General features: G+C 34.3%; 1 protein-coding gene across 1 annotated transcript in view; it reads left to right on the top strand.

Moving 5' to 3' along the window:
* The first annotated feature begins 126 nt into the window (after positions 1 to 126).
* The window catches only part of LOC149800808 (uncharacterized), a 101,324-nt gene continuing 81,316 nt past the window's right edge, over positions 127 to 20,134 (top strand). Inside the window, exons 1-5 of the mRNA XM_089954800.1 lie at positions 127 to 447; positions 7,311 to 7,415; positions 10,850 to 10,983; positions 15,856 to 15,875; positions 19,212 to 19,953. Coding sequence (XP_089810926.1) covers positions 7,359 to 7,415; positions 10,850 to 10,983; positions 15,856 to 15,875; positions 19,212 to 19,953 — 953 coding nt within the window. The 5' untranslated portion in view covers positions 127 to 447; positions 7,311 to 7,358. The remainder of the gene's footprint in view (positions 448 to 7,310; positions 7,416 to 10,849; positions 10,984 to 15,855; positions 15,876 to 19,211; positions 19,954 to 20,134) is intronic.

A 20,134-nucleotide genomic window follows, 5' to 3' on the forward strand; every position in this document is an offset into this window, starting at 1 on the left:
AAGATAGGTATAACTCCAAGTTTAGGCCAAGCCCAAATAGTCTGGTACCCTATGTATATAAATTCTGAATTACAACCACTCCCCTAAATAATTTTTGCAACAGAGTGCAACTCACGTGAACCAGACTATGTCGTAACTTGTGATATGGGCCTACTGTAAGTGTATTATAACGTTTAAGTTATACAAATAAAAAACGTTGACAGCAGAACTAGTCCAGATAAGAAGTGAACCTATTTTTAATGTTATTTATTGAAGGCACGCAGTTAATTCTTGAGGGCACTATAGTTTTGTAATTCATTGGAAAATTCATAGTGTGATCTACTTTCGGTTTGGAATTTCCCTTATTAAAAAGGGTATTCCATGGGAAAATGCATCCGTGTAACATTGTCCATGGCTGAATTACAACTGCAGTGGTAAAGAGAGCAACACGACTCAAGTTTTTCGCAGGTAAGTTTAAGAAGTACGTTGATGCTGTTTTCGTTGGACTTGCTAAATTACTTCCTTATAAAAATCATATAAATTTCCTTAATATTAAGTGAGATTACTGTAGCTGCAGAATTGTAACTAGAAACAGAACTCTGGATATATATATTTAAAAAAAGAATAACATTGGTTTTATGTTTTTTGAAAGATATTTTAACCTTATTTAGGAAATTTAAGTTTGTGCATCCATTCCATTGTCCAATAATTTTGTATCTTACAATTATTATTATTATTATTATTATTATTCTATGTACATAAGTAGCAGTAGGTTTGGGAACTGAGTACCACACACTTCACTATAAGTATACATTGCTTTATAGGCAATAATGGTTGACACTAGTACGTAGTATTATATTCTAATTCTAAACTCATATAAAATTTAAGATTTTGGCTACTTTTGAGAGAAAAAAGAGAAAGACAAATGTGTCATCAGTCTCTAAGGGAGAGAGAGACAGAGAGAGATTGGAAGTGCAAATGAAAATAAGTATATTTACAGATATTCACATGCATACATATGTACACACATATGCCACTCTGGAGGTAGTGGGTTCGATCCCTGGCTGAGTTGTACCAAAGTCTTACAAAAATGGTACAGCTGCCTCGCTAGGCGCTCAGCATTAAGAGGTTAGTGTTAGGACTGGTTGGCCTGGTGTCAGAATAATGTAATTGGTTGGGACATCATGCTACATGTCTGCGGCATGATGCCCCAGTCTTAGACATCACTATAAATTGCCACACTGTAGACATCATAGCGATATGACTGAAAAATTGTTAAAGCTACCTTAAAATCCTAATCACACACACACACACACACACACACACACACACACACACACACACATATATATATATATATATATATATATATATATATATATATATATATATATATATATATATATATATATATATATATATATATATATATATATATATATATAAACACACACACTTTGTGTCTGACATTATTGTCATCCATACATTTACACTTTGTGTTTGACTTTATTGTCATCAACATGTATTCACACTTTGTGTTTGACTTTATTGTCATCTACATATATTCACACTTTGTGTTTGACTTTATTGACATCTACATATATTCACACTTTCGTGTTTGACTTTATTTTCATCCACATACATTCACACTTTGTGTTTGACTTTATTGGCATCCATATATATATTCACATTATGTGTTTGACTTTATTGTCATCTACATATACATTCATACTTTGTGTTTGACTTTATTGTCATCTTCATGTATTCACACTTTGTGTTTGACTTTATTGTCATCTACATGTATTCACACTTTGTGTTTGACTCTATTGTCATCTACATATATTCACACTTTGTGAACATACCAAGACAAATACATAACATTGCATGGTGTCAGAAGTGGGATATATGCTTGTTATCACTAGATTCAACATTCACATAAATTAGGAGACCTATAGTACTTTAACAACATATTGCATTTGAAATTACTCTACTTTATAGAGGTGTATATACATCTACTACATGTGTTTTCTCACAACAACAGTAAGGTCATACTACACACATGCTTAATTTTATGTATGGACATTTCTGAGATTATTTAAAATTGTAGTTGTGATTTGCATTGACATAGTAAGGATCACTGATAGAGATGTTTGTATAATTGCCATTTATCTTCAAACTTTGTCCATGTACAATTGATATATGCATAATATTTTTCTGATATGTAATAGAACTTCATTGCCTTTCTTTAAATGGGGCCATTTTTAGGGTTTTATTTTTAAATCTATATTTATAGATATATGATTTCAGTTGCAGCAAAAGGAGATTGATCACTGTGTCTCTTTTGTTTTGGTCTATTATACCAACAATAAATATTACTTTTGAAATTTTGAAATTGTTCAGATTACACTTACTCATTATCCACTAATAAAACTCAGTATTGGAACAGTTAAAAAAAAAAAGACGAAATAAAGTTCCTAAGGGATCATTATATAAAGAGCACATGCATGTAGGGACTTTTCCAGTTTTGCTGAAAAATGTATTGGTTGGTAAAATTCTATGCATTACTTTAGTTTGAAACCATCTTAGCTTAGAACACTTAGTTTATTTACAAGACAAGAAAAAGTATTCATTCTAATGACTCTAATATATAAATTCATAGCCTTGATTCCATTTCAATACTGCTGTTGTTCTAGAAGTACTAACATTTAGTTTTTGATGTATACTTTTACTGCCCTCTTTTTCATTAATGAGCAAAACTATATCTTTATGTAAAAAGGGGCCATATATATTTGAAATAATGTTTATATGAAGTTTGTTAAAAAAACTTGATGTCTCTGAGCATGCCTTGAAACTTTTGAATGTTAACTTGCATTTCAAACTTATTAAAATAATCATCTGTATTAATCCATGAACTGTTTTCATTGACTAATTCATTTACTGAATTCCCTTTTTCACCCAAGTTATTTTCAATAAGTATTGTATGCTGCTGTTATGACTATGGTCTTAAAGTAAGTAACAGAAAAAATCACAAACCAACAAGTTTTGTAAAATTCAACAATTAATTTATTTCCCTTGAATATATAATGAAAATTTAAAAAGAACGTACAGTATTGTGAATTAAAAATTGTCTTAAATGTTTTATCACAAGTCCAAACGTATGAGGTTTCAGTTGAATTCCAGTGGTTTTCCAAATAAATTCCAATATTGAATGAGTTGATGTGCCTGTTGTTTCAAATTTACTAATGTGCCAATGGCCTGGAGTGTGGTGATGTGTTACCAGTGTTATGATATATGACGATAATATAAACCAAAATGTCCTTGTCTGAATTTTAACTGTAATTCCAAATTAAAATTCCAGTATGTGAATATTTATGAGCATTTTGTAACTCCATTGAATAATAATTTAAAGAAATAAATCAAAACAAACTAAAAACAAAAAACAACAATAACACTGATTCTGCTTCAGATATTAAGGCAATAATAAATGATATTTAAAGTAAACAACATTATATAAAAAGCTAAGATACAATAATAGAAACAGGATGTAGATCAGCCTCCTCGCTAAATCATTCAGAAAGTTGTCAGCAATTTATTAAATTTCCAAGTGAAAATCTGGTACCCTAGACCCAGACCAGAATAAACATGTTTAACTCCATTGATAATGGTCAGAACATTTAATCCACATTCATAGAAAAATATTAGCTATGTATTATGTTGTTTACAAAATAAATGTTACTGGTCAGGTACACCATGACCTTGATTTTGGACAAAGTAAAGTACAAAACACAGATGTATATAACATATAATCATTACAAAAAGTGAACAAATAATACAAATTAAATATACATAACACTGGAAATGCATCAATCCAGAATGCATCTGAATTATTTCTCACCTTTGTCATAAAATCAGTGCCAGAAGTGAAAAAAAATATCTAAATTTAACTTGGAAGTTGTTAAAATCTCTTTCCATTTAGGTTTCGAGGTGACAGGTCTTCTCACCTAAGTGAGTTTCAGCAAATGTACAAACATATTTATATCTATCATTTTCAAACCTCCTTCAAAATGCTCTTTACATAAAACGTTCCTTTTGACTTTATCTTTTCCACCATCCATATGGAATAATACATTTATCACTTGAATCTTGACTCTTTGTGGGTTTGATAAACTTAGAAATAGGTGAGTAATCTTGGATTGGGCCAAGCGTTTCACAACTACAGTTTTTCCAAGTGGGGTAAGTGATCTTTTTGACCACTGTAAAAGTAAAGATTTAACTACTCTAATTTTGCTTTCATACTCTGTAGGGAATGTAATACCTAGATAAATAAAATAAGCTGTATTTCAATCTTATAGTACTCCCAGTTGTACTTACTCTCCATGCACATTTAGTTTTTTCAATACTTATATAGTATATTGGTAGATAAGGTCTAGAGCTGACTCAAGAGACTTCTCTGAACCACCCATGGGTGAATGTATTGTCATCTGCATATTGTAAAACTAGAAATTCTGTGTTTCTTTTATTTTGATTCCTTTGATTTTGGATTTTTCCAAATCAGATGGGGTTATTTCAATTCACATAAACTAAAAATGTATTGAGATGTGGGTCACCTTGTCTACATCCTCTCTTGATTTCAAACCATGGTGAACATTGTCCATTTACAGTGACACCAGATTTGGTATTTTTTACAGAAGAGATGTATCTAGCCTTGAAAATGCTTGCTAAAATATGGAACTTTATCAGTAGAAAGCCATGCAGCTGAATCATATGCTTTCTCAAAGACCTAAAGTCATAAGAGAGTATGGACATTTTTGATACGTATCTGCCTTAAATAAAGCCTGTTTGATTGCTACATGTACGTATAATTGATGTCAGTATAGGTTTAAGCCTATCTGCAATGCATGCTTATACAAGTTTGTAAAAGACATTAAAAGAAATGGGTCTTCAGTTTCTTAAAATAGTTTTGCCTTATCTCCCTAACGGGGACAAATTATAACACCTTCTTTCTGGGTTGAAGATAGCTCACCATTAAGACAGGCAAACTTAATTGCTCTTACTGACCAGTATGTCTATAATAGACAATAAAGAACTAGGCTTTAAATCTATCTCATCCTGGACTTTTATATTTGGCAGGTTTTTAAGACTTGCTTTTGCTTCTTTTAGTGTAATCGGGCTATTCATTGATTTACCTTGTGTATTGTCCAATCTAGGGATGTCTATAAAATTCAGTGAAGCTTTGAGATCAGAGATCAACTGGGTCTACATTGTGATTAGAATATAATTTTTCATAGTATGATTTAATCTTGTAAAATTTCTAGCTTATTTTGTGTTAATGTTCCATCTTGTTTAGCTAAATTGACATCATCTTTCTTATATAGTTTCTATTTTCCAAATTACAGAAATCTTTTTAAACCCTTTCCCGATCTTCAGTCCATTTTGCCCTATATTTTAGTCTGGCCCCTTTCATTTTGTTTGCTAAAATTTCCACTAACTGGCTGTTTTTCCTTTCTAATTTATATAGCTTATTTATATTGTTTTCCTGTTCTTAAATAGTAATCTCATTTGTATTCTAATCTTCCTGTTGTGCTTGTTGTCTTTTTCTCATACATAGTATAAGAAATAGTTTTCCCACTTAATTCTCACAAAAGCATTTTTAAAATAATTGGTCATTAATGGAGAATCTAACCTCAGAAGCTGTAGCTGGTTTCAAGTTAGAATTTAATGTGTGAGACACATATTTGTTCTGGCATTCTTGAACTGAGTGCTTAACAAGTGCTATCTATTCTAAATCTTTCAAAGAGAATTGTTAAATTTCCACAATGTTCTGTGCTTTTCTCTTTTTCAAAAAGTATTAGTTAGCTGGATGAGAGGATAGTCTATTCTATAACCTGGTTATATTAGTTAGTTGGATGAGAGGATAGTCTGTTCTATAACCTGGTTATATTAGTTGGATGAGAGGATAGTCTGTTCTATAACCTGGTTATATTAGTTGGATGAGAGGATAGTCTATTCTATAACCTGGTTATATTAGTTGGATGAGAGGATAGTCTATTCTATAACCTGGTTATATTAGTTGGATGAGAGGATAGTCTGTTCTATAACCTGGATATATTAGTTAGCTGGATGAGAGGATAGTCTATTCTATAACCTGGTTCTATAGAGGTATCATTTACCACTGTAAAAAGAGTTTCTGAAACTAGGAAGAAATCTAACCTTGCCTGCTTGATGGGATTATTCTTTTATTAGGACCATAAATGTTTATAATTGTGTAACTGCAATTTTGAGATGAAATATCTAAAAGTATCTTGTTGCCATTTACATTTGTTTACTCTCTATACGGTAAACTGAAATTTATTATTCTGTAAAATCACCGCTTCCCTTGAATTGGATGCAAAAGAATTAAAGATACATTCATAATCCTAAGATGATCCCATCGTTTTATAAAATGTTTATCTTGCAGTAGATATATTGAGTATTCTTTTATTGTTAGGAAATTGAAATCATCCCTTCTTTTGACTGGGTCCCCCAACCCCTGACAATTCATTGAGGTTCACTGAGTCATCCAGTGTTCTTATTATCCAGTTCTTGATATTTGAAATTGATGAGTACATTACTTCTAGAATTTGCATAGACATTATTATCCAGAACTGCAATAGTGAATGTTTGATTTGTTTATTTTATATATATATATACATATATATATATATATATATATATATATATATATATATATATATATATATATATATATATATATATATATATATATATATATATATATATATATATATATAGTTGTTAATTGAATCATTTTATTATATGTACTGTTTCAGTAATTCGTATTAGTATACTACTATTTCAGTAATTCATAGTAGTATACATACTGTTTCAGTAATTCATATTAGTATACATACTGGTTAATTGAACTATTTTAGTGAACATACTGGTTAATTCATTCATTTAACTTCAAATTAATTGAATCACTTTATTGTACATATTGGTTAATTGAATCATTTTAGTGTCATACTGGCTAATTTGAATCATATAAATATACATATTGGTTAAATTAATAGTTTTAGTGTGCATATTAGTTAATTCCATTGGTTTTGTGCAGAGCAATTGAATATACTGGTACTTGGCATGGTAACAACAATTATGAAATAGACAGTGTTTTATAAATACAGTGAACAATGGTCGTTTAAGGCCCCAACATGGTGAAATCTTCATAAATGCTTATTTCACTGCAACTGTGCTAAACCAATGAAGTTCTATGTATTTTGGGTTAAAATCTTAAGGTATGGATATTTTGTATGATATTTTTTCTTTTTCTTCAGAGTTAGAATATATAAGTTACCACCATTAGTGAGCGTCTAAATACCCTGATGGAAGATTTCCAAGATTCTGATGTGGTCAACAATGACCATGAGTTGGCCAAAGAGGTAATTGTAGTAAGTTAAATTGAGATAGAATACACACCCTCCATAAAGCCTTTTATCATAATGCAATTCTTGTTATGTGTGTAAGGGAGTATGGCTGTGGATCTCATTTCATTGTACAGTATATGTATCGTGTACTTTGTGTACAGTAGTACAGTTATATGTATCATGTACTTTATGTACAAGTAGTACAGTTAATAGTACAGTAGTAGTTATATGGGTCATGTACTTTATGTACAGTAGTACAGTTATAGTACAGTAGTACGGTTATAGTACAGTAGTAGTTACATGTATCATGTACTTTATGTACAGGAGTACAGTTATAGTAGAGTAGTACAGTACAGTAGTACAGTACAGTTATATGCAGTTATAGTACAGTAGTACAGTACAGTAGTACAGTACAGTTATATGCAGTTATAGTACAGTAGTAGTTATATGTATCATGTACTTTATGTACAGTAGTATTTATATGTATCATGTACTTTATGTAGAGTAGTACTGTTATAGTACAGTAGTACAGTGATATGTATCATGTACTTTATGTAGAGTAGTATAGTTTAAGGACAGTAGTACAGTTATATGTATCATGTACTTTATGTACAGTAGTACAGTTGTAGTACAGTAGTACAGTTATATGTATCATGTACTTTATGTACAGTAGTGCAGTTATATGTATTATGTACTTTATGTACAGTAGTACAGTTATAATACAGTAGTGCAATTATATATATTGTGTACTTTATGTACAGTAGTAGTAGTTATAGTACAGTAGTAGTTATATGTATCATGTACTTTACGTACAAGTAGTACAGTTATAGTACAGTAGTAGTTATATGTATCATGTACTTTATGTACAGTAGTACAGTTATAGTACAGTAGTACAGTTATATGTATCATGTACTTTATGTACAGTAGTAGTTATATGTATCATGTACTTTATGTACAGTAGTACAGTTATATGTATTGTTACGTGTTTAGGCTTGAATAAACAGTAACACAGAAAGAGTGAAAACAACAAGCTTTTTAAAATTTAACAAATAATTTAATTTCCAGGAAATTTTTTGTAAAAATGAAAAAAGGAGAACTTAAAGTTTCAAGATTCCAATCCAGTTAAATCTAAGAATAATCCACAAATTATTTTGCAAAAGTCTTAGTAACAAATGTTCTAATAATTTCAAGTTCGAATCCTGATGGAAAATCCAAGATGGATGATGATGATGTATGCTGTAGTCAGTACTGTGATTATCTTCAGATACTTATAGAAATGTAAATAATGGCACTCCGGTATTGGTAATCCAAATTAAACTTGTAAACAATGTCTTTCCAAAATCTGTGTGAGCACTCTTCAGATATTTCCAGAGAATAATGAATTAATCCTTTTGAAATCCAAATAATCTGAAGATAATAATAACTCAAAATCTGGCAACAACAAAGAAAACAAATTTATACCAAGTGTAAAAGCCCGAAAACTCAGAAATGTCTCTCTACAAGTTACTATTAAAAAACTAACAAATGCGTAGTTATGGAGACACCAGAATTGCGAAATCAAAGAGGGAAGTCACGTGATCATGTTTATATGACACACACAGAATATGGCCTTGAGTAGACCAATAATTTTCTCAAAAATAAAAAAATTAAAAAAAAGTTGTTTACATCTTAAACCATGTAGGCCCATCATGACCTTGGAAACAACCAATGATTTTAAAATAAAATAGAACTTTGTTTACTAATTTTGAATCAAGGTCAAAATTTAGATCGACACCTGGTGTTTATAAACTAACAGACAAGGCCAAACAATTTTCTGAAAAAGTATCATCTCTAGTGAATAAATTTACATTACAATAGCATGTAAGAAAAGTATTAAAAAAAAATATAACTGACAAACAAACAATTAAATTATAATAAATACATATTAAATCAGATATATGTAACAGTATCATGTACTTTATGTACAGTAGTACAGTTACAGTACAGTAGTAGTTATATGAATCATGTACTTTATGTACAGTAGTACGGTTATAGTACAGTTATATGTATCATGTACTTTATGTACAAGAATTGTCTTTGATATTTATCAGCGAATGTTGTTATTTGTCTTGCAGATGTTCAGATTTTATGCCAGTTTCTTTCTCATGCTTATCAGTATGTCAAGATTTTGTTACATAATTATTTTTTGGTGAATTTTGGTTTGGTACTGTAGATTACAAGAATTAGGATGTGATTATTGATGCCAGGACATACCAGATGGTGAGCACTGTAATTCCAATGAATGATTAAATTAAATTAATCTTCTTACACTGTTGAACATAAAAGTGGAATGGGGAGCGCCTCTATGAATATGTCCTTGATGCATAGGGATGGGATTCTTTAATAGTTAACCCTTTACCTCATAGAGAGTATGGCTTTTCAGCCCTTCGATACACATGTAGCAAAGTTACTCAGTGCGGTGCACTATAAATAGAACACCTGTTACCTATATGACTCCATACACATAGGCCTGCCTGTTAACTGTTAAGCAGTGTAGTGTATGTATTTTTAACAGAAAGTTTAACCATTTTACATTTATGGTACACATTTATTATGTATGGAAAAATTTAAGAGTAAAGTCCGATCGTTATAGCTGTGTAATTATTTTTCACTGAAGAATTTGCTTTAAAGTCTTAAGAGAACTTGTTCACCATCAAGTCAGTGAAGCTGTGTGACCAACCATAGCTGCCATTTCTCATACTTGAATCACTGAGTCATCTGAATTTGATAATTTATAAAATCTAATTGCTGCCTACATCAATATCAGAGCATTTACCTAAGTTATTGAAGCTTTCATAGTTGTGATTCTAATCATGAAAACTTTTTCAGTACTGAATGAAATCCACAACCTCCATTTTGGAGAGAGTAGAATATGTCCCAGTTACTTTAAATAGCATATTTTGACCAGAGCATAAACAGCGACCACGTGATCTGACATAATGGTCATTCACAGCAATGAATGTAGTATCTAATAGGGGCTTTCCCCAAAGGTTGTGCTATGAAAACCTGCTAAAATGGCTAATGTTTACAGCAGGCGTTCAAAGGCGCTTGTATGCGAATTGGGTAGAGGCGTCCAAAGGTGCTTGTATACAAATGGAGTTGAGGCATCCAAAGACGCTTGCATGAGGTAAAGGGTTAAGCTGCTTGCTTAGCATTTGTATGGCCGAAGGTTTGATGCACAGTGCCAGCACTTGTAAGCATGAGTGATTGCCTTTCCATGGTTTGTGGTTCTCTCAGGGGGATTCTTTTGTTTCCAAATGCCCACTTCTATCTTGGTGTACAAAAAAATGTTCACATTTTATGAAGTTGTCATTTTTCAGCCCCGGTATGAAAAGTGAACATATATTGTACATGTCACAGCAGACCACAGACTGGATAATTTTCAAATGTCCTTGTGCTCTGTTTTACAGTTTCGCACTTTCAAACAAGATATGGCTGAGATGAAACAATCCACCAGATTTATCCTGAAGAGAGTTAATCAAATGCAGTTTAATAAGGGTCACAGTGACCTGGATTTTGATAATACATGTCCTGAATGTGGATGGTAAGTTCATTTCATTAAATATATATGATGATTGATTGTAATAATAATAATAATAATCATTATCATCATTGGCGGCTTAGTCTCGAGAGACCATGCGAATAGCGCCCTTGAAGTGTCGTCTGTCTTTGGGGTGTTGGCATCATCTGCTGTGGCTGTGCAGGCCTATGCGCATAAGATAACAAGAAAAACATGTTAAAATGATAAAAAAATTCCATCTTATGATTATCCCTATATTTTTGGGTTGAAAAGGTGGTTATTATGTAATTATGTTTATATTTTTGTAATTTTGCACAACTCTTATTCAAGATGGAGACTTTACTACTTGTGATCTTATTGTGGGTTGTTTTTAGTTTTACAATTTTATGCAGCCCTAGTTGGGTGTAACTAAGGGGTGGTTGATAGTTTTGCATGACTGGTTGGGTGTAACTAAGGGGTGGGGATGGTTTTGCATAACTAGTTGGGTGTAACTTAGGGGTGGGGATGGTTTTGCATAACTTTGAAATAACTGCCAGATTATGAAACCAGCATGTCTGAGCAATAGGTGTGTGTTCACATACCAAGGTCTCGATACGCGTCAAATAGAGGGGTTGTGTTGTGACACAAGAGTCATTGCTTGTGGGTGTACAGTTGGGGCTTGTGGATCACAACTTAGAAACTATTGAGACCCCTCACTCTATAACTACATTACTACTTATGTAACTGACTGGCCCAGGGTTTTTTCTGTTTGGGACAAGCCCTCTGAGTCTTTTACTCACCTGTGTATCCTTATTTTTTTAGATACATTGATCACAAGAAAATGAAATAAATCAATAAAATAATGACTTCTGTCTTTGAAACCCGTATTATCCCCAAAAATGATTTTTGTGTGAGAAAGTATTAAGAAAATTCTAATGTAGCACTTGCATGTTTGCAAGAGTACACATATAATACATGTGCTCTCCTAGTGTTCTATTGTAGCAAATATATATGATGAAGTTCCTGAAAATCTGACTGCTTTCTTCTATTTGAAAACCTGAGCTATTAGACAGATTATATTGATCAAGGGAACTGTCAGAGAATCAGTCTATAATAAGTGAAGTGGACTTTATGTTTGTGGTGTAGGAAAGTAACCAGAACCCATGTGCAAGTATCACCATCCAAGTGCAAGAGAGGCAGTCTTCTGCTCAATCAGATAGGCCTGTGTTCAAAAGGAGATCCCATTCATTGGATTTTGCAGACTCCTTGATCAGGTCACCATCACCTGACCAGTTCATTGATCATTGACTGAGCACTGGGTGCCAGGCAATGAGGACTAGGACCCAGGCACTGGACATAGAGTAAAATGAAAAGTACCAGTCACCATTTATCCATCAATGGTCACAGGGCTTAAACAATGGTCACTGGATGCCTATCACTGGTGTAAGAAAAAGGGTTGGGTGGATGACTCCCCTTACTGTATGTTTAGTCAATCAACATGGTGATCGTACACTGGCTTTTCTCTACCATGTAGGGAAAGGGATTGGGTCAAACCAAAGACTTCTAAAAATGGTACTAACAGCTGCCTCAGTTAGCACTCAGCATTAAGAGTTTAGTTTTAGGACTGATTGCCCTGGTGTCAAGATAATGGGTCTGACATGATGTTATATGTCTACAGCATGCCTCACTGCTTGACGTCACTATAAACTGCCACACTGCAAACATCATAGCGATATAACTGAATTTGTTAAAAACCTACATTAAAATTCCAGAACACATGCATGCACGACACACACACACACACTCTCTCTCTCTCTCTCTCTCTCTGTGACCTTGAGAGCAATGGCAGGACAATGAACTGACAATTTTAGCAGACACTAATTAAATCTCTGAAGACCTATAAGCGTCTGGTCCTTTCCTTCCCTTTGTGTCCCCATCTCACTTCCACCCTTTGGGCCAGTTTACAGATGATGAAGACATCTGGACGTTTGCCAGTGAGGTTAACTTCCTCCTTCTGCCAGGCTGGGTTATAAGCAGGAGTTCAGACCTGTATCTCCACTAAGTCTCTAGAGACTATGGAGCTGAAGTCTTATATACTTGTTACCATTGCTTCCCATGCCAGCCTTTTTGCAGTTGCCTTTTTCAACCTGTTAATTTTTTATCTGCAGCTGCTTAAAGAGATTATTGGAGGGCGTCACAGTGATTTATTGGTTTGAGGTATCAACAACATCAGTCACTGGCCACAGTCCCAGGCCTGGACTAACTTACAAAAGAAGACACCAGTCGGAAAAGTCTATTGGTACCCTTCTAAGCAGGGACTTTAACAGAACTGTCATTCCAATATAAAACTCAATTTGCCTGTCTTTCTAAAGACAGATTGGCCAGAAGGGCCTGGGCAGGTAGTCTGCTGATCTCTTCACTTTGCCCTTTTTCAGAGGCATTGTCAGACCTAACAGATGACGCTTGGTTACTTTACACAGTAAAAGAGAGTAAATTTACTGATAATATTTGTGGGATGTTCCACCTCTGTCATAGAACCTTCATTTGGTTTCATCAGAACAAACTGGAACCTCAGCTGGTAAGAAGTGTACATCCTTCTAAGGAAGGTGCAGCTGAGAGGGTGACAAACATTCAAAGTATGGGATTTTATTCCTGAATCTTTCTAGTGTCCAAAAAGAGACATCCATGCATCTCAATAACAAATGCCATATGGTCAAACAACTGGGCAGTTGCCATATATATATTCAGGATGCCAACTTTCACATGCATTTCCTCAGCCCACAGAAAATTACTGCAGGTTTTTCTGGGCCAAAGATCTTTCAGTTTTGGTTAGTTCCTTTTGGCTAAGACTCCACTCCATGAACCTTCACTAGGATGATGGGTGATCACTTGTGATCTTTAGGGGTCCTTATTATCCAGGTCTTCAATAACTGGTTGATGAACAAAGCCAGTTACTAGGTCTAATCCCTAACAAAGATTTTCCTCACCCATCAAGGATCACTCCCAACAGAATTTCACAAATACTGTCTCTCTTAGCAAGACTGGTTGAGAAGACATCATTTTCTGCTCACCATCTCCTCTTTCCAGGTGACTCTCAACATGGCAGCAGACTTAGTTCTCCCTTGAAGGCTTCAGATGTATTGTTACAGTTCTTGTTTCTAGCAAACTGGGGATCACTTTGATCCTACATAGGATCCAGTTGTCATCACATTTGAGTTGGTGGTGAAATCAGGAAAAGTTTATATAGTTCCAATGCTCACTCTAGAACCCTTCTCCTTCATGTATACTAATGCTTCATATTAATGCTGGGGTGCTCAGGGAGCCCAAAAGAGTAGTCCAGCAGGGTTTGCAGACCTGCCATTTATTCCAAATTACTCTGATCATCCTGAATGTTTATTTAAAAATCTAGAAATTCCAATTTTCTGAAATTTTACCCAAAATATATATTTTTTTTAAATGCCCCCCAAACCCCCAATTTTTTTATTCACAGTGGCTGTGATCCTTCAAAGAGAGCAAAAGTGGTGCAAAAAATCTGTGAGAATACATCAATTTCATCTTTTGTGATGATATTGTGGTGCATTAATTGAATTAACACTAAATATCAGCCTAAAAGATGAAAATGAAAAATGATTTACACGCTGTGACTGTAGCGCATATTATTCATACTAATTAAACAGCATTAGACAGCAGTGATGTCAGTTCCATTATAAATTTTTTATTTATGGATACAAACACTGAACCTGTTTTTTCCCAGATTTGTATCTCTTTGTTTGTAATCAGCAAGAAACGTCTTTCCTTCATATCATGATCCTGGCTAATTTTTAGCACTACAAAGGTGCATCAGCTGCATAAGACATCTTCTCATCATGGTTGTTATGGACAACGCATCATTTATGCATAACTCAGTCATTAACAGGGCACTTATGCCCCTTCTCTCAGCTTGGAAGTCTTTCTCTATTTGACAGCGTCATCAGAGATCACCCGTAGAATCTGCCACATTTCACGCAAGAGAAATGTTCTGGTGGACAGCTTGTCCAGACAGTGATGAGCAGTCCTCATGGAATGGTATTTGCATAGTCAGTAGCAGAGACACTTCCTCTTCAGTTCCAGGCCAGAGGGCATTGAAATTTTGTCCATTGTTATGATCATCATCTTTATATGGTCTTATCAACAAATGTCTGCATTCTTTAGTTTTTGTCCATTTTGTCTGACAGCTGAATGCAGTCAAAGACAGAATCTTGCAAACTGAACTGGCTTTGCAACATTTTATGGATAGCAATGAAATTTGGTGCATATTATTGTGTCTAACAAGGACGTCTACAGAATTATTTGGGTGATGTGGAAAACACATAGTAGTCAGCTGTTGAGTTTTACAGATGTAGATCAAAAAATGTTTAGATGTAAAATAAGGGTTGTGGGTGGGTAAGTGCCACCCATCCCCCACTCTTATCTGCAGGCATCCATGTTGTCTATTCTTGGCATCCATCCGTCAATGGGAGACGATGGTGTAGCTCCAGAGTAAGTTTATGTTTATCCTTCTTTCTAGCTCTATGTTGTCTAAAGATGCACTAATCTTTATATTTCCATGATTGTTGTAGGACTTAGTGTTAGATGAATTATGTGACATAATTTAGGAAATGCAACTAATTTTGCAGTTTTTAGTGGTTTGCTGTGGAACTCAGTACATTGTATAGTAGTAGTTTGTAGTTGTACATTGGTAGTTTGGTATACATTCATTTTGACCAGTCATTTTATTTGCACTAATTTCAGTTATGCACCTTGTTTGACTAAATTCTTGTTTCCATGAGGGTAGGATGTAGTAGGAAACAGCAATTTTTTCACCTTTCCCTTAGTTTCACTGTGTAATTAATTCAGGAGCAGAATTCTGAAGATGTTTTTTCTTTCTTCTCATTTCAGCTCATTTGGAAGTCATAAAGGTATGTAACAAAATTAGCATCATTTGTTAAGCTATTATGATCACTTTACTTTTAAAGTGGATTTCCCCCCATACACTTTTGCAACATTGTAACAGTTGCTGTGAAATTGTAACATTCTCATATGTTGTTCTGTTTCAATGATGATGAAATACTCACTTGTTAGTCCAGTCCAACAATAAACTATAGAGACCCAGTTCTGGGTCTGGGTCTGTGCAGTTTGTTAAGAGTAATCAGTAGAACAAAAAACATAGACCATGATCTGCTGGTGCATTATGCAATGGCAGATCAGGGTCTGTGTTGCTTGCAGTCGGACTTGATCTATAACAGATTATGTATGGTAATCAATTTAAGATGGACCAGGTAACTAAATGACATTTTCTGTTATCCATTTTGAACGAAATTTAGTTCTGTACCATTTCCATAACAGGTTTTGAACTTATTTGAAAAATAGCTCCAGTTTTTGGACAGATATAATGTTGACAGAGTAATTGTTTATAATTCAATATTTTGTTTTCTTTATTCCCAGCAATACTCTGCTGTGTACTATTCAGATCTGTGAATATTGTTGAAACAATTATATTAAAATGAGACCAAGCACAATGAATCGAAGTTACATGGAAATTTGAAAAGAAAATAATTGTGGTCATTCCCTAACAGACTCAGTCACTAATTTCCCAGATATGTTTTTTCTTTTATGGTTTAGATATATAATATGCATATGTAACCAATCATATTGTGCCTTTCCAACAGTTTTAGGTTTTTTACATGTTGTGGCAATGCATACTGAATAACCAAAATCCTGAGAGCTACAACTTGATTGGTTGATAATAAAGTCATTAGAACATGGCCTCTAATGGAGGCTTATCAGATCTCCATGCAGCATACAGGTCTGTGAGTGTATGATTTTAAACGGATTGCAAATTGAAGTTATTCTTCATGTGCCTTGGTCAAGTTCTTACCACAGTATGTATTTATTATAATTTGTTAAAGCTACAGACTTGGAATTAATGATGTATTATATCTTCCCCTTCCCAGGAAGGGAAACATTGGTTTTTTGCTGTCTGTCCATCCATCTATCACACTTACTTTGTAAGCAATATATCTATATAAAAAACGACATAAAAATACTATTTAGCCAAACCAGACCAAATTGAATGTTTAGATATGTTCAGTGGATTCCATCACCCAACTAGGTGACTGTGACCTTATTTACAAGGTCACAAAGTGATAAAGTACTTTGTATTAAGTTAAGGACATCATCATGATTGGTGAGGGAGGGTGGAGATATGTTTTTGTTTTAAAAACAAAATAATTTATCTTAATATCATCTATTCATTATGTACACCATATATGCTTGCATATAAGTCAAGTCCAACTGCAGGCAACCTTGTCCTTTATCTGCCATCGCATCATGCACCAGCAGATCACGGTTTCTTTTGTGTGTTCTACTGCCATTACCTCTAACAAATTACACAGATTCAGATCTTCCATTGTATTATGCAATGACAGATCAGGGTCTAAGCAGTTTGCGATTGTACTTTTCTTAAAGTGAATTGAATTATCATCATCTTCCTAAAAAATCTCATACTTTAACTCATTAACCCCTGGAGGTTTTTGTCGTTTTTGCCTGCAATGCAAGTAGGAAACACATTTTGGGGGCTATCACTGAATACATCCAAATACATTGACTTCCAAGAAATTTTCCATTAGCCTAATGTCTAGTTATGTTAGAAACATTGTTTTCCTTTGGTTATTTTGCTTGTGTATGAACAATTGGTTCTTTTTTTGCCTAATGGACCATCATTTTTTGTATTGAGACCTTTCTTTATTCCAAATGCCCACCTTGTCCTACTTTTTGCAAAGGTTTGCCTGTCTGTGTGCAGTTCAGACTGGTCTGCCTTAGATCTGAGACCAAAAAGTCTAAAATCCAAACACAAAATTGGATCTGACCACAGGCATATTTTGGGTGAAATAAAAACAGGACCAAAAAATTAGGTTTTTCCATCTGTATTTTGTAGTGCAACTAAAATGTACAGATTATTTGGTATCATTGTAGAGCTACATCTGCCTACCTTTCTATAATACCACCCACTTTATTGTGTCAGACATGACCTTGACGCTACAGAACTCGGCAGTAGGCTATTACCTCCTGCCACATAAACACGGCACCAGGGGTTAATGAGTTAATGCAGTTTCCATTGACTTGTTGTTGTGGGGTTTAACGCCATTTTTCAGCACGATGGGCTATACATGGCGGCCAGTATTAATGGTGGAGGAAGAACCCGGAAAACCCCGGAAAGAACCACCGACCCACGAGAAGCTACTGGCAAGCTTTCTCACATGCCCACATTGGCTGAATCTTAGACTCGAACCGCCGCAGACAGAGGTGAGATGGCAGTGATCCGTAACGAAGAGCGCTTTAGACCACTCAGCCACTCGGGACCCCGTTTCCATTGACAACAGTATCCATGACATATAGTGTTGACATTGGATACTATCATAATATGTGGATACTGACAATTTCTAAGTACAGTCCTGAATAGGGTTTCCTTTATTTACATGCTGGTTGGTTGGTTGGCTTTATAATTTAACTGTATCATGCAAAGACACACCAAGGCAGAAGCCTTGTATTCTGTAGGCAGGTATCATACCTGTGACTCTTGGACTCAGGGTTTCATGCTATATGCACTGAGCTAATTTGGCATACTGATTAGTTGAGAAAGGAACAGTGTTAATTAGGTCAAATGTGTGCCATTAATGTTTCAAGTCTCATGATTCCTTAATTAGTATCCCTTAATTAGTATCCCTTAATTAGTATCTTTTGTTCTTTTTATTTTTCCTAAATTTTATTCTAAAGAACCTATGGAGAATATTCTTGCTGAACACAATGTCTTTTTCTTACCTTCCTATTTGGAGGAAAAGGCTTTCAGCTATACGATGTCTTTTTCTTACCTACCTACTTGGAGGAAAAGGCTTTCAGCTACACGATGTCTTTTTCTTACCTACCTACTTGGAGGAAAAGGCTTTCAGCTACATGATGTCTTTTTCTTACCTATCTTCTTGGAGGAAAAGGCTTTCAGCTATACGATATCTTTTTCTTACCAACCTACTTGGAGGAAAAGGCTTTCAGCTATGCTATATCTTTTTCTTACCTACCTACTGGAGGAAAAGGCTTTCAGCTAAACTTAGAAATTAACATAAACAATATGCATGTAAGGATCAAATAGAGATACCATTGGTACAAACTTATTCTCATTTCAAGGCTGTTATTAATGAGCTCATTGTGTTAAGACAAATAGATGCTTGAGACAAACATTATTTCTTTTCAATTTGCAGATCTGCTGTTCAGGATACAACAGTTGGAAGTGAGAGACAAGAAGAGGGAAAATGAAGTAAAATTGTTAGTAAAGGCTGTACAAAACTTGGCTGAGCGATTTGATAATTTTCTAACTAATATGGAGTCCCAGCTGGAATTGTCTAGTGATGGTAAAATTTGCAGAGGAGAGCACATTCAATCAAATAATAAATCCCAGGATTTGACAAATCTTCATGCTGAGTTACAGACACTTGACAATGTTAGGAGTGTAAACAGTCCAAGCAAACTGGACAATATGGCAACTCATCACGGTGAAGTTGTGCAGAATTCATTACCAACCACGGATAATGTTTCCAATATCAATTCAAGCAGCGTTCCATCATTTGCTGCAGTCTCATCAGTTGAGCATACTGTATCTAAAAATGTCCTTGGTTCTAAAACCACTTCACAAGGGTATAAATTTGGTGGCAGAAAAGGCCTTTCACAGACTAAACCACTCACAGCAACAAATCTTTCTTCTTCTGTGATAGAATCAAACCATGAACATCTTGTCAATTTAAGTGTTCCAAACTTTTCAAAAGGTAAGAGTCCAAAAAAGGCTATGAACAGGCCAACAGAGACTTCAAAAAGCATTAGTACAAATGGCAAGGTAGCACAGTCCACCTTGGCATCATCTGACAAAAGTCATAGAATGGATTCAGAAACTTCAAACCAAATTGAACATGAGTCTGATGAAAGTCAGGAGACCAGTCAAGAAGTAAGGTAAATAAAATGTAGTATCTATTGCAAAACAGATCTGCTGGACAGGTGCATTATGTAATGGCAGGTCTGGGTCTGTGCAGTTTGCAGCTGGACTCATAAGCAAGTATATACAGCATGCAATTTTGTGTCTAAATATCAGAATAATCATTTCTTGTAATGTTAAATATCTGTCAGCATTAGT

The sequence above is a fragment of the Sinohyriopsis cumingii genome, chromosome 4 (genome assembly GCF_028554795.1).
Source record: "Sinohyriopsis cumingii isolate HCF-2022 chromosome 4, ASM2855479v2, whole genome shotgun sequence".
NCBI lineage: Eukaryota > Metazoa > Mollusca > Bivalvia > Unionida > Unionidae > Sinohyriopsis > Sinohyriopsis cumingii.